Source organism: Cervus elaphus, chromosome 9 (assembly GCF_910594005.1).
Source record: "Cervus elaphus chromosome 9, mCerEla1.1, whole genome shotgun sequence".
Lineage (NCBI taxonomy): Eukaryota > Metazoa > Chordata > Mammalia > Artiodactyla > Cervidae > Cervus > Cervus elaphus.
In genome coordinates, this window is record NC_057823.1 from 8,039,080 (window position 1) to 8,064,770 (window position 25,691).

The 25,691-nt window shown below is 53.9% G+C and overlaps 1 protein-coding gene across 2 annotated transcripts in view; it reads right to left on the minus strand.

The window, feature by feature from the left end:
• Nucleotides 1–633: 633 nt before the first annotated feature.
• The window catches only part of SLC25A42 (solute carrier family 25 member 42), a 43,156-nt gene continuing 18,098 nt past the window's right edge, over nt 634–25,691 (minus strand). Inside the window, exons 1-8 of one of the 2 annotated variants that reach the window (XM_043910852.1) lie at nt 12,742–12,779; nt 12,513–12,626; nt 7,959–8,064; nt 6,164–6,189; nt 5,087–5,253; nt 4,621–4,737; nt 4,008–4,159; nt 634–2,869 (exon numbers count right to left, since the gene is read on the minus strand). In XM_043910852.1, the coding sequence (XP_043766787.1) occupies nt 2,562–2,869; nt 4,008–4,159; nt 4,621–4,737; nt 5,087–5,253; nt 6,164–6,189; nt 7,959–8,064; nt 12,513–12,593 (957 nt within the window). In that variant the 5' untranslated portion in view covers nt 12,594–12,626; nt 12,742–12,779 and the 3' untranslated portion in view covers nt 634–2,561. Of the gene's footprint in view, nt 2,870–4,007; nt 4,160–4,620; nt 4,738–5,086; nt 5,254–6,163; nt 6,190–7,958; nt 8,065–12,512; nt 12,627–12,741; nt 12,780–25,691 lie in introns of those variants that run through there. The other variant, XM_043910850.1, reaches the window with a different exon arrangement.

The following is a 25,691-nucleotide window of genomic DNA, read 5'->3' on the forward strand; positions in this document are numbered from 1 at the left end:
ACAGCACGCAGAGCAGTCCGTGGGCCATCCCAGGACCTCTGTGCACGGGCAAGTGTGCTCGCCCGGCCTGTCTCTCCCCTGCCCACGGAGGCGCCCACTCCTGGTCCCGGGCTGGGTGGGTGCTGCACGCCATTCCACACGATGGGCTGCAGGTGAGGCGACTCCCAGGACCCCTGGGAGCCCTCTGGTGGCCTCACCCTCCTGCCCCTGTGGACAGTGACACTCATGCTGGAAGCCTCAGCCCATCACAGAGCAGACCCAGGTCACTGGAGAAACCATGGGACTCTGGGGCAGTGCTCACTGAAGCAGGTCACAGCCCATCCTGACAGATGTCCCCAAAGGGCCAAGTGTGTGCATGCAGGATCTCTCTGGGAGGGGGCACTGGTAATGGGAGATGTCCCTGCAAAGGGAACAGGGAGCCAGACCTACTTTTCACAGTAAACTCTTCGTGCAGTTTGCATTTTCTAGCAAATCCTGACCAAATCAAGGTTAGGATTAACAATCCATACAGCAATTACATTAAAAAAAAAAAAAAAGTTATTCAACAATCTGTCAAAATAACTTCAACCATGTTTTTGGTTCCTAGGGGATGAGGGTCAGAGCCGAAGAAGAGACACCGGCAGGAGAAAAAAAATCATTTTGATTTTTATTAAATATACTCTCTTGGCACAAATCTTTAAAATATATAAACATTATGTATAAACAAAGTGTCTTCATGGCATCAAAATGTAACTCCAAATCAGGCCAGGCAATCAGTGAGAGGGGTACGACTGCCGAGGGCAAAGGTCCGACTGTGTGCAGGGCTGGGGGTAAGGGGAGTCGGCGCTGGCGAGGTGCAGTTGGGTGGGAGCCACCCTGGAGAGGCGCTCTGGGGCGGGTAACACTGGGGCCCTCCCTGCTCCAGCCCAGCCTGCAGCTCAGAGGAGGGCACTGCCGAGACATCCATTCGGTCTCACCCACCAGGGGCGGACCCCCGGCCTGGGCACCCTCATGTTCCCATCCCGTCTCCCTGTGAGGGGTGCCCCTGCCTCTCCTGAGCGCTGGGCAAGGCTGGGAGAGAAGGTGGGTGTGACGCTTACCCCACGGGACAGCCATCACAGGCTGCTCGGGCCCCCTGGGAACAAGAGTCTGCGGACAAGACTGGGGTTGGCTGCTGGAGATATGCAGGAAGGACAGAAGGAGGGGTCTTCCCACCCACGGGACTAAGGCAAGAACGGGAACAGGACAGAATAAAAGGGGGAAATGGAGGCCACAATAGGAAATGCATGTGTGGCAGAAACACACCCCCTCAGACCTTCACACCTCATGGCTACTGAGCCCACTGTGAAAACCGGCCCACTGCTTGTCCTGGTCCTGGAACCAGACTGGACTGGTTAGGGTTTTCGGTGTCTAGACCCAGGGCCAGCCAGATTGAAAAACAAAAGCAAAAATCAAACTCCAAACGTCATTAGAAAACAGGTGTTTCTGAGTCCCTGTGATTCCTGGTGGGCCCTGGGGGGTACTCTGTGAGACGAGCTCCCTGGGGGACCCTGCATCTTTTAAGCTTCCTGCCTCCAGCCCAGATGCTGTCTCGGGCTCAAATCAGACAACCCCACAGGCCTTAAATTGCCCCATGTCCCAGCCAAGAAACTGCTCAGGTGGGGCACCCACAATGTGCAAGATGCCATGGGTTCCCCCCCAGGAGCCCCCACGCCCAGGGGCAGAGGGTCAGGGCCTGAGGCCCAGCCTCCATTACTGCAGCCAGTGGAGTAGGCCGAGAGCTTCCTGGCAATCCAGGCAGATGCCTCCAGGTTGGGACTCAGACCCAAACCCATGGCAATTCCTCAAACCCTGTTGCCTGGAGGCGTGACCCTCCTGGGAACCGTGCGAACTGGGTGGGAGAGGGGTAACAGAGGGAAAGACCCAATTCTGGGGCCTGGGATAAGGAGTCTGCGATCAGGATAACACTCTTGGAAGAAGCCACAGGCTCTGGGGAGGGAGAAGTCACCTGGGAAATAGTGGTGAAGGCAGGAAAAGGCGGGGCAGGGTGGGAGGCTGCACTTGGAGCCACAGCTGAGTAGACGGCTGGTCTCATGGAGGCCAGACCTTGGCCCCACACTCTCTGGGGCTCCCCCCACTCGCTCCTACCTCCACCCAAGAACACAGACTCAGAACAGCAAGGGGCGGGCGAGGTCTGGCTCTGAGCCTAGTGGGGACCAGGTCCCTAGAACCAGGAGCCTGTCCAAGGGCAAAGAACACACCGGGAGGCAGTGCTGGCCACGCCCCACTCAGGGCGTTCACAGCGAACCCCTCCAGGGGCAGCCCCAGCCCAGCTGAGGCCGGAAGAAGAGGGCGTGGGAACCCCGCCCCCAGTCCCAACAACGCACAAGGGCCCCCGGCTTTCCCCTCAGACATGGGCCGCAGTGAGCTCAGGCCCCCCAGGCCCGCAGCTCGTTCCACAAGGCGCATCTGTGCGCGTTCTGCGTGGAACCCGGCACATCTTTGCTCCCTGGGCTCAGACACGGAAGGGGTCAGCGGTCCACCGCCAACTGAAGCTCTAGCGCGGCTGACCCCACCCGCCCCTAGCTCTGCAGGTGTCGCAGCAGGATCTGCATGAGGTCGAAGGTGGTGAAGCTGATGCCCACGGCGATGGGGCCCTTGAGCCAGTTCATGCTCAGGCCCTTGTAGAGGCCGCGCACCACGCCCTCCTCCCGCACGATGGTGCGCATGGTGCGCACGATGGAGGTGCGCTGGTGGCCTGTGACGCCGGCCGTCTGCATGCGCCGCCGCACCACGTCCAGCGGGTAAGAGGCAGACTGCCCGATGAGGCCAGCGCAGGCCCCGAAAATCATGCGCTCAAAGGGGTAGGGCTGCGGGCGGCCGCTGTACTCTGCAGGGGGAAGGGTGGGAGGGGCTGTGAGGGCGATGGGAAGGGGCGCGCTGGCAGCCAGGGGTGCTGGCGTCCACCCACGCGCCCCTGCACCGCGCTCACACTTGCACGCCGTGTCACAGCTTCAGGGCTTCAGGGCCGGCCAGCTCTCCTGGGCCATGGCTCCCCTTCTTCCTCACCTACTGATCCCCCATTTTTAACCAAATGTGAGATCCAAAAGATTTTTACAACTGCAAAGCACAAAGAATCATATAACCAAGTTCTATGACCCAGAACAAGCTCAGCTCCAGTCCCTCTTGTTTCCCATCTTGTAAGGAAAGAGAATATCACTCTGCCCCGAACCCTCTACACTGCCCAGCCTGCCCAACAGGTGTCCTCTCTACTGGTGTGAGGACCTGCCGGCTGGAGGGAGGAGGGAACAGCAAGGGATCAATAGGGGTTCTTTAAAAACATGCTGTTTTCAATTTGAAATTAGGGACTAAAAACAGGGAGCCGCCCTATTCACTCAGCAGACTGGCAGAACATATGGAACTTGTCAGCACCAGGAGCGGGAGGGAAGGGAGCCGGGCCCCAGTGCAAGCCTGGCCGCTGGAGGAGCAGAGGGTGGAAAAGGTAAAACAAAAAAACGAGGTCTCAGACCCACACAAGGAGAACAGCTCCTGGATGTCGATTGAACACAGAAAACCTGCAACAGCCTCACCGCCCCCCAACGGGGGTCACCCTCCCCCAAACAGGACGGACCAGCGCTGCACTAGGGCAAGCGCAGAGGGCAGCCCCTCAGCCACTTCCGATAACCAGGAACAGCGCGGAGGCTGCACTCAAGCCCAGGGAGAAGGGTTTCCGATGAAGGTGAAAGGTGGAGCCGACCCTAATAAAGAGGCCGGGGTGAGGCGAGAGGGGCTGGGGATTGGGTGCCGGGGATCTCGGCTTTACCCTGACCGTCTTCCTTAACAAAAAACAACATAAGGCAGATTGTTAACACCAGATCACACCAAGTAGCAGGTATCAGTGGGCTTATTTGCTCTGTCTCCTCCTGATCCAGACCCTGGACCTCCAGCCTGCCCCTCCCTCCACTCGCCCCCATCCACCTCCACCTCCCCATCCATCCACACACAGGTGTGTGCGCCCCGCTCCTCACCTCGGTGCAGGCTCTTGAGGGTCTCATAGGTGAAGAAGCTCAGGCCGGCGTAGGGAATGACTCCCAGCACGGTCGGAACGAATCCGTGGTAGAGGGTCTTCAGCCCCTCTTCTCTCGAGATGCGGATGAAGACGTGAAAGATGTTGCTATACCTGTAAGACAGAGCGGTGCGGGGGTGGGGGCTGCAGACATCAGTTCACTAATTCTCTCTCCTCCCAGTCGGCGGGGGCAGGCCTGGATGTTGACAGAACCACCATGCAGAAGTTCCGGCGTTTGAGGGGACCACGCATGCCCAATCCACAGGCCACCTTCACCACTGGGGTCTTTGCTGTGCTCGGCCCTTGGCTTTTTACTCAGATGCATATTAAGCAGATCTGTTCTCGACTCAACATGGAGACTCTGGGTTTGATGGAAGCAGACTGCCACCGAAGCTGAGAGACCCAGTTACTGTCCTTCTGGAAAGCAGCGGAGCCCAGGGAGGTTGGGGCAACACAGCCTCAGGACAGCTTCATCCGCCGCTGCAGACAGAGGCCCAGACCCTATCCCCAGCCCGCCGGGGAACCCCACTAGACACAGAGCCCCCGGTGCTGGTGAAAACCAGGGTGAGACTCACATTTCCTTTGGGGTCACAGCCATCCGCGCTCTGACCAGGTCCAGCGGGTAGGTCAGCGAGGCGGCCGTGGTTCCAGCCAGCGCGCCCGCGAGGAGGCGGGGCCAAGGCGGCAGGGCTCTGAAAGCGGGTGGGGGCGAAGGTGAGCCCGCAGGGCTCCGGGTGCCCACAGGTCTGGGGTGGGGGTAGAGGTGGGGGACGCGCAGCCTGTTCCCGAGCTGATGGGCGGGGCGGGGGGTGTCTCTTGGGGGTGCCTGCCTTTGCCCCTGCTTGTCTGAATGAATGAAGGACAGGCGTCTTTCCCACCTGCTCTGGGGCACAGGGGGACCGTGGCCGTCCTGGGATGTAGGTTCGAGGAGACCGGGGAAACGAGAGAAGTCCTGACATGGTGGCCAGGTGGAAGGCAGGAGAACAGGGTACGGTAACAGAGCTGAGAGGGCCGGGGTTTTGGGGGGAAGCGGGGTCTCACTCTCCGCGGAAGCCGTAGTAGCTGCCCAGGAGGCGTTTGTACTCCTCGTGCGCGCTGAACTGGATGGCGGCGTAGGGCACCACACGCACCATGGTGGCCGAGTTGCCGCGCCACAGGCTCAAGAAGCCCTCGTGGAGGTAGGTGAAGTAGAGGAGCCTGAAGGCCTCCTGGGGGCAGGCAGGGGAGGGGGCGGTGTCAGCGCCCCAGGCCTCTGACCGCCCGGCCTTCGCGGGCGGAGCGCCGCTGCCCTCCCAGCTCGCCGTCCTTAGACCAGCCCTGCGCCTGGGAAGGGCGGGGACCTCACAGACCGCCCGCATGTCCCCGGGCTCTGCGCTGGGACCCCCGCCCCTTCTCCTCCAACCCTGGGAACCATGAAGTGAGACGGGGGAAAGCAGGGTTGCAAAGCAGACTTAGCCCCACTAAGGGGGTTTTGTAGGTGTTTGGTAGCCTAGCTTTTAAAATATTCTTTATTTTCCTTTATTAAGAAGACAACACCTGCTCTGTGGGCTTCCCAGGCGGCTCAGTGGTAAACAACCCACCTGCCAATGCAGGAGATGTGGGTTTGATCCCTGGGCGGGGAAGATCCCCTGGAGTGGGGCATGGCAACCCTCTCCAGTATTCTTGCCTGGGAAATCCCATGGACAGAGGAGCCTGGCGGGCTACAGTCCGTGGGGTCGCAAAGAGTTGAATGTGACTTAGTGACTAAAACCACAACAAACAACGACACCTGCTCTGTGTTTAAAAATATATCAAATGTGAAACCTGTGAGTTTAGACCATCAAGTCCCCTCATCACCACCCCCAGGACAGGTGGGTCTCCCGTCACTTCCCAGGGAGGGCTGTGTCCAGGCAGACTCAGGGTGCAGACAGATGGCCTTGGCCCCAGCGCCTGGCAGGGGAGGCCTTGGTCACCCAGCAGTCCTGCAGCTGGCCTGGGGTGGGGGTCGGGGAACCAGTGGGAAAAAGCCCCTTGAAAAGCGTTTGCCCAGCCCTTACCACCCACCTCCCCTGCCTCTGCCAGCCCAGTAGGGCAGAGGTGAAGGCCCCAGAGACAGGGGTCCATGACCGAGCGGCTCACCTTGGCAGAAAATCTTTTTGAGGACACTGGAAAAAAAACAAAACACACAACAGAGATTGTTGGATATGAAGGATGGGCCCCCCCAACTCCAGTCTGCATGACCCCCACCACAAGGGTCTAGTTTGGGCATGGGGAGTGAGGGCATCTCCCTGGAAATGCCCCCCCTCAACTCCGATAAGGGCCGAGGTGGGGCATCCCCAGCAAAGTCACCCCCTCCCCAGGAGCCTCCCCACCACCCCCACGCCCAGGCCACTCTGCACACCAACTTCTCCCCTTCTTCAGGGACAGGAGCCCAGCTGCCACTGACTCTGCAGGACAGTGAGGGCCCGTGGAAGGATGCACCTCTCTGGGGGGGGTGGGGTCGGCACCCAGCAGTCTCCACCCAGCTGAACTTCATCTCCCCCAAGTCCCTTGGAGGGAGGCATCCCAGCCACCAGCCATGCAGGGGTCAGCTAAGGGGCTCCAGCTCCCTCAGCAGGGGGCGTCTGCCCTCTTCTCCGTGACCTGGCACAGGCAGCCCTAGTTCCCACTCTCCTGCCCTCCGGGGCTGTCCGGCCCACCTCCCACCCCCCTACTGCATAGTGAGCTGCACCACGGTGGCCAGGAGGACCCGGAAACACAAGTCACGAGGGGGTCTCAGCCTGGCAGCATCCCCAACGCTGCACTTCCCAAGTGTCTGCTGCCTTCCCAGCACAGCCCTGCACTCCTCTCTGTGGGGACGTATGCACAGCTCCTGCCTTCGGAATTAAACTCAGCCTCCCGTGTGGCGCTCCAGTGTTGAAGATGCGTCTTCACCCGCACGCCCGCCCTTACCCACATCAGCTCACTTCCCTGCCTCCTCCTCAGGCGGGAGGTTGGTACCAATGGTCCTGTTATATGGACAGGAACCTGAGGCCCAGAGAGGTGAGGGGCCAGCCTGAGCAAGTGGGAGGGGCCTGGCTCCAATCTGCAGTTCCTTCCTCCCAAACAGCTGAGGGGCAGGGGTCCCAGCTTATGACCGCCCCCCTGCCCACCATGTAGGGGACACAAAGGCCTCATCTTCAGGGGACCCTGCGCCTGCTAAACCCTAAGGAGGGAGGGAGCGGGATTCTTGAACTGTGTCTTCCCAAAGAAATGTCCATGTATGCTCTCACCCTCAGCGCCCATGAATGAGGCCTTAATTGGAAACGGGCTCTTTGCAGGTGTAATTAAATGGAGGTCATGCTCGAGTAGGGTGATCCAATGGTGTGGGTCCTTATAAAAGGAGGGGATCCAGACATACAGACTGGGGTGGGGGGGGTGCAGTCACAAGCCAAGGATGTCTGGAGTCATCAGAAGCTGGAAAAGGCAAGGAAGGGTCCTCCCTCAGGGACCCAGGAGGAGCTAACCCCACGAACCCCTTGAATGTGGACTTCTGGCCTCCAGAAAATGAGAATAAATTCCTGCAGTCCTAAGCCGCCTGGTTTCTGGTACTTTGTGATGCCAGTCCTAAACACTAACAGACTTTCTAAGTGGATTCTAAAGAGCATTTCCAGGGCTTCCCTGGTGGTCCAGGATCTATGAGTCTGCACTTCCAATGCAGGGGGCTCAGTTTCGACAACTAGATCCCATGTGCTGAAAGTAAAGAGCCTGCTGCAATGAGGATTGAAGATCCCATGTGCTGCAACTGAGACCTGGTGCAGCCAAATAAATAAATTCTTTTAAAAAAGAGGCATTTTAGAGACCCCTTGGCAGTGCAGTCCGGGGCCCTGGTGGGGGGAGGGGGGTGCCTGGCAGCCCGTCGGTCACAGGTGACAGGTGCATGGGCAGCGCTCACCTTGGAAGATGATTTTGGTTCGGTCCAGGGGAGCTACAGCTGTTTTGGCAAGAGCACCAGCCAGTGCCCCAGACAGAAGGGAGCTGAGAACTTGCCTGTGATCACTCTGCAAGAAAACACACAAACACGCTGTCTGTCATCAGAGAGGGAGAGGAGGCGTCTGCTCTGCGTGGAACAGTTTCCAGGAGAAAGGCTTTTCTTCTCCGCCTGGCCGGGGGCGGCCAGACGTTTGGTGGCCGGGGTGACACGGCCCTGCTGGGCCCTGGGCCGGCTGCAGCACCGGCCACAGAGCCTGGGGGCACAGTGAGAGCCTCCTGGGCCACAGGGACCATCCGCCTGAGAGGTGACACGCTGGTGGGGGTGCCGCGCATGGTCCTAAGTCCCCAGAGACGGCCTACAAGGGGATTCACTCCAAACATAAGAGTCGCCCTTCACCTGTCCTACTTTCAGGCCTTGGTTGCACCCACTGCCCATGGGCAAGGGACTCTTGAGCTTCAGTGTTTCAGGGTAAAGACTCCTTGCGGTCCGGGGAGTGGGTGGTGGGTGTCAGGCAAGCAGACCCTGACTGTTCAGCGTGTCCTGTTCTCTTTCCACAACCTTCCATCAAGCCGGTGTCTGCGGCTCTTCATCCAGAAGGCGATTGGGACAGGCACAGCTGACTTGCCCTTCACGCTCCTGTGGCCAGGCTCAAAGTCAGCGCTTTCCCGAGTCTTCCTATGGCTCCCGGAGCCCTGGCTCAAACAGCCCTCCTTCCCTTGAGGCCCATGGAGCCCCGAACCGCAGCCCAGGAAGCGGAAGCTGGAGGCACCATTCCCACCTCCCCCCGCCCCCGATGACTCGGGCATAGAGCGAGCAAGGAGGTGAGGAGCAGGGGCTCAGCGATTCTGGGAGTCTGTGACGTCCACCCGACCCAGGTGCCCTCAGGAGCCTGGAGTCACAGTGCGGGGCAGGGGTATGTATGACCACCGCTCCCTTCACAGCGCTGCCAGTCGACGGAGGGAGCCGGACATGGAGGAGCTCTTAGATAAAGGTGTGCAGAACCAGCGGTCTGGGCGGGGCTGTGGGGAGGGGGCTCGGAGTTCCAGGAGAATGCAGGAAGGGGCCCAGGCTGTAAGATGAGGCGTGCCTAAGGGCAGGGCGTGGGTGCATGTGCGAGAGTGTGTGTGTGACACTAACCAGGGGGAGGCGCTGGACACTCAGAGGCCCCAGTGAAAAGGAGCTGGGGGGGGGGCCCTGGGGGACCACAAGGGGGGCAGGGCGGCTGACACAGGGAAGGGAGAGAGACGCCCTGAAAGGTGGGCGAGGCTGGACCCCACGGAGCCCGACAAGGAGGCTGACCTTGGCCTACAGAGAGATGGAGAAGCGTGCAAGGTGGACAGGTTATTTTAACTGGAACCACGGAAGAGGCAGCTCCTGTGACACCCAGGGTTGAGACGGCAGAGGCTGGGACCAGAGGAGGCTGCGAGAGGGGAGTAATGAGGGGGCCTTTGAGGGGTTCGACAGGCAGTCTGCGCTCCTGAGTGGGCATGCTGGAGTCCAGGGCGATGCCCAGGTTTGCTCAGCTCTGTGGGAGGCTCAGGGGGAGGGCTGGATCTGCCCGCAGTGACTGGAGGGCCTCTCTGCTCCCCGGTCCCTCACCTCTGACACAATCAAGTGCTGACTCCTGGCCCAGACCCCAGATTGTGTCCCAGGTGAATGTCTCCAGGGCCCTGTGCCCCTTGACCTGGCCCCTCCCCTAATGCCCCTGGTGCCCGTCCCGCAGCCCCGCCCACCTCCCTAGAAGAACAAGTCACCATGGCAGTGTGTTCCTGACTCAGTTTCTGTGGCTGAGCTTTACCACAGGGTGCCACCTTTTTGCTTCACAGAGACCTGTCACTGGGGACCCCTGCCTTTTCTGGGTCACATAGCAAGGTTCTGGACATCTGGCTTTCAGGGACGTGGGCATCAGATGCCAGAAGGCTCAGGGGTGTCTCTGGCACCAGCTCTGAGGCCCATCTGCCCCGCTGTGAATCTGCGTGGCGACAGCTGACCTCCAGCCTCTGTGAGCTCAGGGAATGCCCTGCGGCCCGCCCGAGGGCTGTGAGCGCTGCAGGCAGAGCCCAGGTGTCCCTCCCACCTCCTGGGAAGCCTGCAGGGCTCATCAGCACCAGGCCAGCTCTGCACGTGCAAGGACACGCGTCCTGAAACCCGAGCCCTTGGTGTGGTGCGCGGAACACACTCGGTGAGCCCCCTTCACACGCTCGGTGCAGGGGGCGGCTGCTGCCTTCCGCTGACACTCCCGGGGAATCCTACATGATGCAGCTGGCTTATCCGTTAAAGACAAGTGTTAGTTGCTCAGTCGTGTCCAATTCTTTGCCACCCCATGGACTGTACCCCACTAGGCTCCTCTGTCTGTGGGATTCTCCAGGCAAGAATACTGGAGTGGGTTGACATTTCCTCCTCCAGGGGATCTTCCCAACCCAGGGATCGAAGCTGGGTCTCCTCCACTGCAGGCAGATTCTTTACCGTCTGATCCACCAAGGGAAGCCACCATGGTTGGCAAAGGCATCACCAAATGGTCAAAGTCTCCACGACCATCATATGAGTTGTTGTTCAGTCTCTAATTTGTCTAATTTGTGTCCAACTCTCTGGGACCCCATGCACTGCAGCACAGCAGTCCTCCCTGTCCTTCACTATCTCCCATACTTTGTGCAAATTCATGTCCATTGAGTCAGTGATGCTATCTAATCATCTTATCCTCCACCACCCCCTTCTCCTCTTGCCCTCAGTTTTTCCCAGCATCAGAGTCTTTTCCAATGAGTCAGTTCTTTGTATCAGGTGGCCAAAGCATACAGATTCAGCTTCAGCATCAGTTCTTCCAATGAACATTCAGGGTTGATTTCCTTTAGGATTGACTGGTTTGATCTCCCTGCTGTCCAAGGGACTCTCAAGACTCTACTCCAGCACCACAGTTCAAAAGCATCAATTCCTTGGCACTGAGCCTTCTTTATGGTCCAACTCTCACATCTGTACATGACTACTGGAAAAATCATAGCTTTGACTAGATGGACCTTCCTTGGCAAAGTGATGTCTCTGATTTTTAATATGCTGTCCAGGTTTGTCATAGCTTTGCTTCCAAGGAGCAAGCGTCACTGTCCTCAGTGATTTTGGAGCCCAAGAAAATAAAATCTGTCACTGCTTCTGCTTTTTCCCCTTCCATTTGCCGTGAAGTGATGAGACCAAATGCCATGATCTTAGTTTTTTGAATGTTGAGTTTCAAATCAGATTTTTTACTCTCCTCTTTCACCTTCATCAAGAGGTGCCTTAGTTCCTCTTTGCTTTCTGCCATAAGGGTGGTGTCATCTGTATATCTGAGGTTATTGCTATTTCTTCTGGCAATCTTGATTCCAGCTTGTGATTCATCCAGCCCAGCATTTTGCATGATGTACTATGCATATAAATTAAATAACGATGGTGACAACATACAGCCCTGTTCCCAATTTCGAACCAGTCTGTTGTTTCATATCCAGTTCTAACTTCTCATCATAGGAGAGATCCTTGCAAATGAAGAGTGAGGCAGGCAGCCTGATGGAGAGAAAATGGGTGATCCACAGACAGGACCCACGCGAGCAGTGAAACCATGGGAAGATGCCTGGCTCTTTAGCCAAAGAAACGGGACACTGCAGAGTGAGCGCCCTGCACTGGGTTAGCCAAGCAGGCAAGGCTGACGTGGGCCGTGCCAGCTAGCACGGGGGTCAACTGCCGCTGCCTGGGTCCCGGTGCAGGCTGGGCAGGGGGGCCTTTACTGGGCATGTCCACTTGGCGGGATCCATCTGGGCCAGTGGAGGCAGGCCACGTCTCCCTCATAAGCTGCTGCAAAGTTCACGAAACTGTGAGGGGTGCCTGCTCCAGGGCTCACCCTCTGCCGACCGGCGTGGTGACGGTGGTCCCGAGAACCAGGCCTCCTGTCTGCCTGGTGCTCCGCGGGGCAACCTGGAGCTTGGGGGAAGGTCAGGAGGGCCAGAGGTTGACGCTGCTTCAGCCTTTGAGCCCGTGGACTTTGAGAACTGCCTGCAGGCACCGGAGCCGGCCTGGCAGTGAAGGTGGATTAGTCCATGCTCGAGGTTCTGGTGGGAGAACTTCTCCTGGCTTCTATGGTGAACAAACACGGGCCTGATCCAATTTCTTTATGAGGGAATAAACCTTTTGTCTTCAACTGAAGGGCGTCACTGGGGATGCACTTCAGAGCTGACGGTAGACTCCTCCCTGGCGTGAGGAGCTCCCCTCAACCCACCCCACCTTTGGCTAATTCCTCTGTGTTGGCAAATCAGAGTCAGAAGAGGGACCCCATGACACCTTTGACATCCCTGCCAAATGTGGATGAGGTTTTGACTTCTTGCCAAGTGGTGGGGCAGCTGGATCCACAGCACAGACAGGGCTATAAAAACGGAGTAGGCGGTAGCCTGCGTCACCCCCACCGCCCCCGCCCTCAGTGTGGGAGGGGTGATTTATATGGGGTGCGAGCACAGAAGAGGGAGCGGGTGAGCACGCCCACGGAGGGGCAGGGGTACTTGCCTTTGAGGAGACATGCGCGGGCAAGACGGGCTCGGCATCGTCACGCAAACGCACCACGCCTTCCTTCACACCATTACCCATTCCAGGCCTGCTCAGGACGGCGGAGACTCAGTCCTGGGGAGCAAAATGGGGCGCGGTGAGAAGGCGGCCTCCTCCACCAGCCCAGGGCCCGTGATTCATTCTCAATGACCCGATGCCAGCACTGCCGCAGAGGCACACTTTGCCTAACCTGACTTCAATCTCCCTGCAGGAAAAAGACACCAGAACCTGCATCTGGATGCCAGAGTCCCCTGCCCTGACTGCTTAATCATTTACAAGAGCACTTCCCATCAGCTCTTTGATTTCATCGTCACCAACAGGCCTCTGAATCCTCTGTTGTTTTTCAACTTGGTGCCAACCGCCTCGATTGGCACAGAGAGGTTAAGCTGCCAGCCAGGTCACACAGCAGGAGGCGGGGTGTGGTGGGCTCTAGAGTGTGGAGGCTGGAGGTCTCCACCTGCCCTGGAGCCCAACCCACTTTGGGGTGATGCCAGCTTGGACCTGAGATTCCATTCTCAGAAATACTTTTAGAAAATTAACCTTTGGACTTCCTTAGTAGTTCAGTGGTCAAGAATCCACCTGCCGAGGCAAGGGACATGGGTCAGCTCCCTGTTTGGGGAAGCTCCCACATGCCACGGGGCGACTAAGCCTGTATGCCACAACAAGAGCAGACACCTCAGTGGGAAGCCCCCACACCGCAACGAAGAGCAGCCCCGGCCTGCTGCAGCTAGAGGAAGCCCGCTCCTAGCAACAGAGACCAGGGCAGCCAAAAAGAAGCAAATAAAAGTAACTTTTTAAAAAAGAGATCACCTTTGTCCTGCTGTGTGGCTGCTTGCCCTTTGTGGCCAAGCTTATAGTAAGTGTCCTAGTACTTGAGGAGTTCTCCCTGGAAACCTGTAAGCAGATCAGTTAGGGAGTCCCTGGAGAAAGAGAACCAGGAACGGCTCTCTTGACAAAAGAGAAGCCTTTTGGCCTAAACCATTATGTGATCGAAGCCTGGAGGCAATGACTGTCCTTGAACAGGTCTCAGTAATTAATGATCTTAAGGGAACAAAGGAAGGCAGGAACAGAGGAAAGTCAGTTAAACAGTAGTGCAGTAATAAGGCAGAGTCCCAGTTCCTCCCCAAAGCATGCACATAATAATAAATATATCTTTGAATTCTCTGGGAACTAAGGCACCCAAGCAGGTGGAGGGTGGAATGATGTTGATCCTCCTGACAACTAAAGCTTGGACTCTGGACCTTTGCCCCAATTCTATGCTGCATTCTCCTCTGCTCAAGCCCCTTCATGAATACTCAGGGACCCTGAGCTTAAGACTTCCCCAGCTTTGCTGTTCAGGGAGACGTTGCTTTGGAAAAGGTCCCTTGTATTTCCCTTAACTTGCTGCAGGTAAGAAGTCCTTCCTTCTCCCCATCTTTGGCTTGGTTGTGTCTATTGGCTTAACATTCACAAAGAGGCAAACCCAGTCTTCAGGTTAACACAGGTTTGTGTCCAAATTTCCTCTTATAAAAGAATGTTTTTTCCTCTTTGTAAGGATGCCCAGTCCTATGGATAAGAGTCCACCCTAACAACCTCAAGTAATAAATCCTTCCTTCTCCCCATCTTTGGACTTGGTTGTGTCTATTCACTCAACATCCATCAAGAGGTGAACCCACTGTTTTGGTAACAAACCTACCTTTAACCTCCCAGAGGAAGTGCACTCAAAGCTTAGCCAACCACAGGGAAAGGACCGGGAGGAAAAACGTACAATATGAAGGGCTGGTGTCAGCGAGATGCCAGTGGGCACTGGAGTGTCTGGAGGCCTCAGTTCCCGTGCTTTAAAATCACCCAATGTGGAGAAGGAAATGGCAACCCACCCCAGTATTCCTGCCTGGAAAAGTCCACGGACAGAGGAGCCTGGCGGGCTGCAGTCCATGGGGTTACATGACTGAGCATGTGTGCTGAGAGTGGAGGGAGATGGGTTGGTAGCAATAAAGTGGTAGGACTAAACAAAATAAAATAAAATAAAATCACCCAATGAACCAACAGGCTTCCTTGGGACTTCCCTGGTGGTCCAGTGGTTAAGAATCCGACTTCCAATGCAGGGGACGTGGGTCCGATCCCTGGTGGGGGAACTAAGACCCCACATGCCACAGGGCAGCTGGAACCCGAGCCAAAAATAAAAACAAATATTTTTAAAAATATTATGCTTTCCCATGCTCAGTCACGTGTCACCCCATGGACGGTAGCCTGCCAGGCTCTTCTGTCCATTCCGGCAGGAATACTGGAGTGGGTTGCCATTTCTTCCTCCAGGGGATCTTCCTGACCCAGGGATTGAACCTGTGTCTCCTGTGGCTCCTATGTTGGTGGGCGGATTCTTTAGCACCAAGCCACCTGGGGGGCCCCACGCTTTCCTGTAAATGATGCAAGTGAGGCAGATACCCCCTGAGCCAGCGTGGAAGCCCCTCCTGCCCTCTGGCTGCTCCCAAGCACCCGCTGGTGTGGGACATTCTAGGAAGCACAAGCAGGATTCTGTTCCAAGTGGCCTCTGCCGCTGTTTCCAACCTAAAACAGTCCCTGGCTCGGGGAGGGAGGGCTGCTTCTAAGACAGGGCCAGAAACTTAAGGATGAGCCTGGGCCACCCTGAGGTGTCAGCCAGGAGCCACAGCCAATGGTGCGAGCTCCCAGTGGCCAAAGCAGGAACACTGTGAGCAACAAAACCAATAAAGCAGTGCTGGGTTATTATTATTATTTTGGCTGCACCACAGCATGCTGGATCTCAGTTCCCCAACCAGGGATGGAACCCACACCCCCTGTAGCGCAAGTGCGGAATCTTAACCACTGGACCACCAGGGAAGTCCCAGCAGTGTTGCATTATAGCCCGAAGTGCAAAATAAATATCCACAAGTCCACACGAACATAAATAAATGATTGAATAAATAAATGAGGAGGAAGAGACAAATCTCCCAGGCTGAAGACTCCCAAGTAACTGACACAGACGCTGAGCCCTGGAAGAAGGGAAGCATAAGCGTGCGCCCTGAGGTGTGGGCCATGGGTGGTGGCTTCCTTTCAAGGGGCGCAGCACAGAAAGTGGAGCGGAGTCCGTTTAGTGAAGATAGCTGCCAGGAAACCCCCTCAGCCAGGTGATCGCGGTCAGCACCACAGCGGTAAGTCACGTTCATGGCACATGCCCTGGCACCGGTGTGATGAAAAAGGCTCCTCCTCTCCGAAGCCCAGTCTAACCATGAGAAAAACAGCAGACAAATCCCAACCAAGGGCCATCCTACCGAACACCAGACCAGTTCCCCTCCAACCTGTTACGGTCATCAAAACCAAGAGAGTCTGAGAAACTATCTCAGCCCAGAGAAGCCTGAAGAGAAGTGATGGTGATGACTAAATGCAACGTGAAGATCCTGGGATAGAAAAAGGACATTAGGGAAACACTAAGGAACTATGAATAAACAATGGACTTTAGTTAATCATAACGTGTCACGGACATCCCTGGTTGTCCAGTGGTAAAGAATCTGCCTGCCGATGCAAAGGACACGGGTTTGATCCCTGGTCCAGGGAGACTGCACAGGCCTGGGGGCAGCTCAGCCCAGCATCCCAAGTACTGAGCCTGAGCTCTAGAGGGCAAGAGCCACAGCCCCTGAAGCTCTTGTGCCCCAGAGCCTTTGCCCTGCAGTAAGTGAAGCCAGGACAGTGAGAAGCCCACGCACCACAATTAGAGAGCAGCACCCCCCACAACTAGAGAAAGCCCGCCAGCAAAAGATTAATCACTTTAAAAATAATAATGTATCGGTATGTGTTCATTAGTTGTGACACATGTAACAGGAACAGAAGATGTTATTAATATAGGAAACTGGGAGTGCCCGGTGCTGGGGGGAACTCTGAATTACTTTTGCAACTTTTCTGTAAATCTAAAACTGCTCCTAAAGGAACAAAGAGAAACTAGGCTAGAGGGATTTTTCTCAGCCAGTGGCTGGGCTGTCCGTCTGGGGTGCACGGCGACTGTGTCACGCCCCGTGTGTCTGGCTGATGCTCAGCGCCACTGCCAGAGCTCTGGGGGACTGTCTCCATGTCTGTGCCCCTGCATGCGAACAATGCAACCTTTCTTTCTTTCCTTATATATTTATTTGTTTGACTGCTTCGGTCTTAGTTGTGGCGCCCAGAATCTTTCCTTGCGGTGCACGGGCTTAGTTGCACCTCGGCATATGCTCCCCGACCAGGAATCAAAGCCACGTCCCCCGCATTGCAAGACAGATTCTTAACCACTGGACCACAAGGGAAGTTCCTATTTTTTTCTTTTTCCTGTACTGCTCGACAGGTAGGATTTTAGTTCCTCGATCTGGGATCGAACCTGTACCCCCGTCAGTGGAAGTGCGGAGTGGTAACTGCTGGGCTGTCAGGGAGGGCCCAATACAGCCCTTCTTAGGGCTGGCCCAGGCATGGTGCATGTGGACACGTTCTGATAAACTGCCCTCTTGACAAAGGATCCTGCCCTTCGGTCCCCGCCTCCTACAGTCTAGAGTCTGACTTGTCTTCCTGCCTCCCTCTGACTCTTGCCCAGGCTCCCAGGAGGACACAGAGCTCCCCAGGCAGATGGTGCAGACCCAGCCCCAGGCTCGCCTGTGCGGCCCTCTGAACCATTCTTCACCCTGCAGTCCAGGCCAGGGGCCTGTCCTGGGAGCTCTGCAGGCCCAGGACAGGTCCTCGGTGTGGTGGGCATGGACAGAAGCAGGGTCACTGCACAAATGAGTGAAGACCTACAAGAGCACGTCACGTGTCACCGCTGGTGAGAGAGTGCCAAGGCCAAGACACAGGACGGCACCTGCAAGGGGCTGAATGGTGCCCTGCCCCCCTGCCCAGGCCTGTCTGTCCCCCCGGAATCTGTGAACGGGGCATTATTTGAAAAAAAGCCCTTGCAGATGTCATTAGGAGTAAGGAACTGGAGAGCCTTACCCTGGATGAGGCTGGGTCCTCAAATCAAGGACAAAGCAAATCTCTTATCTCTGATAAGAGACAGAAACAGACACAGGCAGGGAGGCCCTGTGAAGACAGAGGCGTTAGGATGACACACCCCAGCCACAGGCCAAGTAACACCCGCGGGTGTAAAAGCTGGATGAGGCCGGGGAGAATCTCCTGGAGCCGGAGGAGCAGCTCTGCAGAATTACTGCGGGACTTGTGGTCTGCAGAGCTGTGAGAGGACACATTCCTGTTCTCGTCAGTTTGTGCCGGTTTGTCACAGGGGTCAGAGGAAACTAGGAGGCTTTTTGGAGGAGAGCGTGGGGTGCCCCAGGCTCCCTAACTCTGAGCAGATGGGGCAGCCAGAGTTTGCAAGCTGCTCCTGCCAGGGCCTGATGCCTCCAGGAAACTCCCCAGGATTGCAGAGCAGAGAGAAGGAGACTCCTTCTACAGGGCAGTGGTGGGGGTGGTCTCAAGATTTTGCTTTTCAAGCCAAATGCTAATTTCCTAGCCTTTGCCCTTTCAAAAAACAAAAACAAACTCAAGACAAAGGCAAAGAAATAACCAGGTCACTGGGAAGGAAATCCATGGGGTCACAGAGTCGGACACAACTGAGTGACTGCACTGAACTGAACTGGGAAGGAAAAACCATAACTTAAAAATATGACAGAAGGGCTTCCCTGGTGATCCCGTGGCTAAGACTCCATGCTCCCAATGCAGGGGCCCTGAGTTCCACCCCTGGTCAGGGAACTAGGTCCCACAGGCCTCAACTAAGAGCTTGCATGCTGCAACTAAAAAAAGGTTCTGCATGCCTCAGCTAAGACCCAGTACAGCCACATAAATAAATAAGTGACAGGTACCAGACTGCACTCACAAGGAGAAAAGCAGGTTTAAAACCCTTGTGGGGGCTGCCGGCATGTGTCAGGCCTGTAACTTAACTGGTGGATGAGCAGGCAAAGAGGCAGGCAGTGGGCAGCTCCTCTTAGCAGGTGATTTGGCGAATGTCTTAGAATGTGTGCTGTTCCCCGACAGGTCAGCCTGGAGCCTCCTGGGCCAGTAAGGCCATGACCAGGCGCTGGTGAGACCTGAAGGCAGGACGGTCTGGATGGGAAGCCATGGGGAGAGAAGGGAGGTGGGGACAGGGAGAACGTGTGACCTCAGCCCTCACAGGGGTACGCCAGCAGCCTGTCACTAATGAGCGACCCTGCCTGAGCCTAGGCGCGAGGCTGTCCGGATGCAAAGATCAGAAGCAGGTCGTGTGTTTACAAAGCGCTGTCAACAGTGATGAGGACTGTCTGGACACGGCAGGGGAGAGGGGAGAGGGGAGCTGACCACGGGCGCACAGACTTCCCAGCAGTTGGCATTTCGCTGGCCCCCACTCACCGCCTCATGGATAACAGAGTGGGGACACAACCGACCCACAGCGCCCTTCCCTGGGCAGAGCCCCGCTCTGCACTCAGGAACCCCCCGCTGCTTCCTCCTGGATTCTTTCCCCCAAACCGCCACAGGATTCTGAATTCACCCCTCAACCTGCCGCAGGAGGCCCCCTCACTGAGTTAGGGCTCCCACTTCCCACACTGATCCCACACTCGGGACAGTCATCAGGCCCCCTCGGCCACCAGGGTGGGCTCCCTGAGGCTGGGACTTCTCTGCAGCTTCTGAGCCCACATCTAGAGCCCGCGCTCTGCACCCAGAGAAGACACCGCAGTGAGCAGCCTGTGCCCTATAACGAAGGGAAACTCACTCACTGTAACTAGAGAAAGCCCGCACAAAGCAACAAAAACCCAGCACAACCAAAGTAAAGAAAATTAATTTAAAACAATCTTTTTTCATACATTTGTTAGCTGACCAGTTTTTAAGAAATCTTTGTGACTGTAACCTACGTTCAGAAACATGTTTTGTATCCTCTATTCACTTATACTCATAGACAATTCTGTTTCCATGCCCTAACTGCAACAAGAGTTTCAGGAGCGAATTCACCGCAACTCGAGAAAAGCCTAAGCAGCAATGAAGAAGACCCAGCACAGCCAAGGAAAAAAAAAATAATAATAAAAATAAAATTTAAAAAAATGTTTAAATGCAATTCGCTCTGCCATCTCCCCCTCCCTCCCCTATATTTAATTTTGATAAAGCTAACCACAACCATGGAGAAGGAAATGGCAACCCACTCCAGTGTTCTTGCCTGGAGAATCCCAGGGATGGCGGAGCATGGTGGGCTGCTGTCTATGGGGTCGCACAGAGTCAGACACGACTGAAGTGACTTAGTAGTAGCAGCAACCACAACCAACTACACTGACTTCATGAATAAAGGGCCTCAAGCAGCAGACTGAAGGAACACTGTCTCAAGCTGTGAGTTGGGAAACGGTCATTTCTTCCTATCTTATGCATTTCATATTATGTATTAATATATGTGTATATGGCAACCCAATCTAGTACTCCTGCCTGGAAAATCCTATGGACAGAGGAACCGGGTGGGCTACAGTCCATGGGGTCACAAGAGTCAGACATAACTTAGCGACTGAACCATCAGTTCAGTTCAGTCACTCTGTCGTGTCCGACTCTTTGCGACCCCATGAATCACAGCACGCCAGGCCTCCCTGTCCATCACCAACTCCCGGAGTTTATCCAAACTCATGTCCATCGAGTCGGTGATGCCATCCAGCCATCTCAACCTCTGTCGTCCCCTTCTCCTCCTGCCCCCAATCCCTCCCAGCATCAGGGTCTTTTCCAGTGAGTCAACTCTTTGCATGAGGTGGCCAAAGTATTGGAGTTTCAGCTTTGACATCAGTCCTTCTAATGAACACCCAGGACTGATCCCCTTTAGGATGGACTGGTTGGATCTCCTTGCAGTCCAAGGGACTCTCAAGAGTCTTCTCCAGCACCACAGTTCAAAAGCATCAATTTTTCGGTGCTCAGCTTTCTTCACAGTCCAACTCTCACATCCATACATGACCAGTGGAAAAACCATAGCCTTGACCAGATGGACCTTTGTTGGCAAAGTAATGTCTCTGCTTTTTTTTTGTCTCTGCTTTTTAATATGCTATCTAGATTGGTCATAACTTTCCTTCCAAGGAGTAAGCGTCTTTTAATTTCATGGCTGCAATCACCATCTGCAGTGGTTTTGGAGCCCAAAAAAATAGTCTGACACTGTTTCCACTGGTTCCCCATCTATTTGCCATGAAGTGATGGGACCAGATGCCATGATCTTAGTTTTCTGAATGTTGAGCTTTAAGCCAACTTTTTCACTCTCCTCTTTCACTTTCATCAAGAGGCTTTTTAGTTCCTCTTCACTTTCTGCCATAAGGGTGGTGTCATCTGCATATCTGAGGTTATTGATAGTTCTCCTGGCAATCTTGATTCCAGCTTGTGCTTCTTCCAGCCCAGGTTTCTCACAATGTACTCTGCATATAAATTAAATAAGTAAGGTGACAATATACAGCCTTGACGTACTCCTTTTCCTATTTGGAATCAGTCTGTTGTTCCATGTCCAGTTCTAACTGTTGCTTCCTGACCTGCATACAGGTTTCTCTAGAGGCAGGTCAGGTGGTCTGTTATTCCCATCTCTTTCAGAATTTTCCACAGTTTATTGTGATCTACACAGTCAAAGGCTTTGGCATAGTCAATAAAGCAGAAATAGATGTTTTTCTGGAACTCTCTTGCTTTTTCAATGATCCAGTGGATGTTGGCAATTTGATCTCTGGTTCCTCTGCCTTTTCAAAAACCAGCTTGAACACCTGGAAGTTCACGGTTCATGTATTGCTGAAGCCTGGCCTGGAGAATTTTGAGCATTACTTTACTAGCGTGTGAGATGAGTGCAATTGTGTGATAGTTTGAGCATTCTTGGGGATTGCCTATCTTTGGGATTGGAATGAAAACTGACATTTTCCAGTCCTGTGGTCACAGCTGAGTTTTCCAAATTTGCTGGCATATTGAGTGCAGCACTTTCACAGCATCATCTTTCAGGATTTGAAATAGCTCAACTGGAATTCCATCACCTCCACTAGCTTTGTTTGCAGTGATGCTTTCTTTCTTTCTTTTTTTTTTTTTTTTTGTAGTGATGCTTTCTAAGGCCCACTTGACTTCACATTCCAGGATGTCTGGCTCTAGGTGAGTGATCACACCATCGTGATTATCGGGGTCATGAAGATCTCTTTTGTACAGTTCTGTGTATTCTTGCCACCTCTTCTTAATATCTTCTGCTTCTGTTAGGTCCATACCATTTCTGTCCTTTATTGAGCCCATCTTTGCATGAAATGTTCCCTTGGTATCTCTAATTTTCTTGAAGAGATCTCTAGTCTTTCCCATTCTGTTGTTTTCCTCTATTTCTTTGCATTGATTACTGAGGAAGACTTTCTTATCTCTCCTTGCTATTCTTTGGAACTCTGAAGCATACACACACGTTCTAAGCTCTAACCTCAGACTTAAACCCAAATTTCCTTCTAGGGTAGTGACACAAAATAAGCTTTAGGTGAATTAAGTTAGAAAAGAAAACTGTGACGTGAATCCTAGAGCAGGAGGTGCAGCTTTCATAACTGTGAGAGGAGGTCCCTGGGGATCTCAGAGGCCCCTGGCCCACGAGTCACCCTTGTGTCTCTCATCACAGGACAGAGATGCTCTCTGTGGCCCAGGAGCTCCAGGGGAGAAACCAAGACACGGTCCTGGGGTCAAGGGCGAGGGTCTGGGGCAGCTACTTGCTCAGAGTGACAGATGTGCTCCCTGACAATCAAATACACTTCCGGCCCAGACAGAATCACATAAGCATCTTTTGGGCGGGGAGCAGAGAGAGACCTTTGGTTTCGCTTCAAAGCCCACGCAACTTTCTCAAAATGCAAGATGCTCACAAGTTCAAAGATGTATTTATATAAAATATCTGCGGCGGGGAGAGGGTGTGGAACATTCGATTAGGCCAGCTGGAAATGTTGGCTCCTAAAAAACGATCTTTCCAAAAAAACGGAAGAGAGCTCAGAGCTCTGGCCCCCAGTGTCCCTCAGGGCCCTCAGCGGTGCACACTCCCTGCGGCCACGCCTCGCCCTCGGTTCCTTTGTGGGAACGTCTGCCTCCTGTGACGCTGTGTCTCTGCACGACCGCCCGGATCTCACGGGCCAGAGGCACGCACTTTCCCACTCCTCTTGCTGCTGACACTGTCTCTCTGCGGGGCTCTGTGCTCAGCTCAGTCTCGAGTTCTGGATGCCCATCCATGGGGGCACCAGTGCTCACCCTCAATGCTCCAGCCTGCTCTTGAAGTTCATGAACATCCCACGACCTGCGGGAGCTCTCTGACCAGAGGTTACTTCTGTTAATATTTACCATGAACGACACCCTGGCAGTCACTCTGCTGAGCTCACTGCCCTGTGTCTCTCCTTCCAGGAGAGAATATGCTTTAAAGTTTAAGTGCACATTCCTCAGTTCAGAGGGGAAGTCGAGCAAACTCTAAAGGGAGGCGCTTTAAAAAGAACACATTTGAATCAGTTCTAATGAGGTGGATGAAACTGGAGCTTATTATACAGAGTGAAGTAAGCCAGAAGGAAAAACACCAATACAGTATACTAACGCAAATATATGGAATTTAGAAAGCTGGTAATGATAACCCTGTATGCGAGACAGCAAGAGAGACACAGATATATAGAACAGTCTTTTGGACACTGTGGGAGAGGGCAAGGGCGGGATGATATGGGAGAATGGCATTGAAACATGTAAATTATCATATGTGAAACGAATCGCCAGTCCAGGTTCGATGCATGAGACAGGATGCTTGGGGCTGGTGCCCTGGGATGACCCAGAGAGATGGGATGGGGAGGGAGGTGGGAGGGGGGGTCAGGATGGGGAACACATGTACACCCATGGTGGATTCAAGTCAATGTATGGCAAAACCAATACCATGTTGTAAAGTAAAATAAATAAATAAATAAAATAAAATATAAATAAATAAAGGGAGGCGCTGGCTTGGTTTTAGGTGGTACAGGCAGACTAGGCTCCTATGAAGAACATTGTGCAGGCAATGGGATTTGGGTGAGGGGTTTTTTGGGGGGGAAGGGGTGGGAGGGGATCTGAGCTCCTCCTTAAAAACATCTTCAGCACAAGAAAAAAAGCAATTTGTAACTATGCATGACGACATATGTTTAACTTACTCTGGTGCTTATTTTGCAATGTACACAAATATTGAGTCATTATATTGTAAACCTGAAACTAATATACAGTCAGCCCTCTGTATCCACAGGATCTGCATCTATGGATTCAACCAACTGAGGACTGAAAACAGTTAAAAAAAAAAAAAAAAAGAAATCAAGAAAGAAAGAAAGGAAAAAACCCAGAAAGTTCCAGAAAAGCAAAACTTGAATGTGCTATGTACCAGGGCTTCCCAGGTGGCTCGGGGGTAAAGAATCCGTCTGCAGTGCAGGAGATGAGGGTTCCATCCCTGGGTCGGGAAGAGCCCCTGGAGAAGGAAAGGGCAATTCACTCCAGTATTCCTGCCTGCAGAATTCCATGGACAGAGGAGTCTGGCTGGCTACAATCCAAGGCAACTATTTATATATAACACACTGTATTAGGTATTGTAAGTAAACTAGAGATGATTTAGGGCTCCTCTGGTAGCTCAGCTGGTAAAGAATCTGCCTGCAATGTGGGAGACCCAGGTTCGATCCCTGGGTTGGGAAGATCCCCTGGAGGAGGGCATGGCAACTCACTCCAGTATTCTCGCCTGGAGAATCCCATGGACAGAGGAGCCTGGTGGGCTGCAGTCCATGGGGCCGCAAAGAGTCAGACACGACTGAGCGACTAAGCACAGCACAGAGATGATTTAAAGCAGACTGGAGGATGTTATACACAAATACTACACCATTTTATAATAAGGGGCTTGAGCACCCCCAGAGTTTTATATCTGACGGGGATTCTGGAACCAATCCCCTGAGGATAACAACGTGGGTGCAAAGTTGCTCCAGTTATATCCGACTCTTTGGGACCCCATGGACTGTAGCCCACCAGGATCCTCTGTCCATGGGATTCTCCAGACAAAAATACTGGAGTGGGTTGCCATTTCCTCCTCCAAGGGATCTTCCCGAGCCAAGGATTGAACCTGCATCTCTCATGTCTCCTGCATTGGCAGGTGGGTTCTTTATCACTAGCGCCACCTGGGAAGCCCAAGGATAACAATGGGTGACTATAATATGTCAATTATATCTCAGTAAAAAATGCAAAAACCCACCCCCATTAACAGATATGAACTATTATACATAAAACAGATAAGTAACAAGGATTTACTGTACCGCTTTGGGAATTATATTCAATAGCTTGTGATACCCTATGATGGAATATAATCAGAAAAAAATATACAACTGAATCACTATGCTGTACATCTGAAACAAACATGATATTATAAATCAGCTATACCTTAAAAAAAAAAGTTCTCAGTAAAACAACAACAACAAAAAACAAAACCCAACAATCTTTGGGTAAGAGAGACAGAACGTACACAGGAACGACAGCCAGATCATGCATGATGCTAGGACTCTGAACCACGACATCTACAATAAGCAGCCAGGGAAGCAAACCATAATTACTCCGGCAACAAAACCGCTGGAGCCTGGTGACTGCAGCTTCCCTAAGTTTTGTTTCTGCTTCCAACTTAGGACAATCCAAAAAAAAAAAAAAAAAAAAGTATGCCTCCCGGACCATGCATGGAAGGCAGCTGGTGTTGGCAGCCACCGCTCACCCCACTTGCTCCTGCCAAGAGCCTCCAACAGGCACACCTGTACCTTCTCTTCTCCACCAAAAAGCTCTCTCCCCGCCCCCGCTGCCTGTCTTTGAGTCTCTGCCAAATGCAGTGGTGGCAGCTGACCCACCCCTGTCTCTAGCAAGCCTCTGCTGTTTTCACTGAAGTGGCCTTTGTTTATTTCCACAGGTAACTGCATGAAGAGGGGAGAAGAGACAGCTCTTCCTTATGGCAGAATTTCAACTAATGAATGTGTAAGCAATGATGGACACAGAAAATCACCAACAGACAAATGTCGGCGTTCACTATTGCTGCCAAAAACTGTGAATGGGACTTCCCTGGTGGTCTGGTGGTTAAGAACCTGCTTGCCAATGCAGGGGACACAGTTCAATCCCTGCCCCTGGAAGGTTCCACATGCTGCGGGGCAACTGGGCCCATGTGCCACAACTACTGAAGCCGAACACCCCAGAGCCTCGCTCTGCAACTAG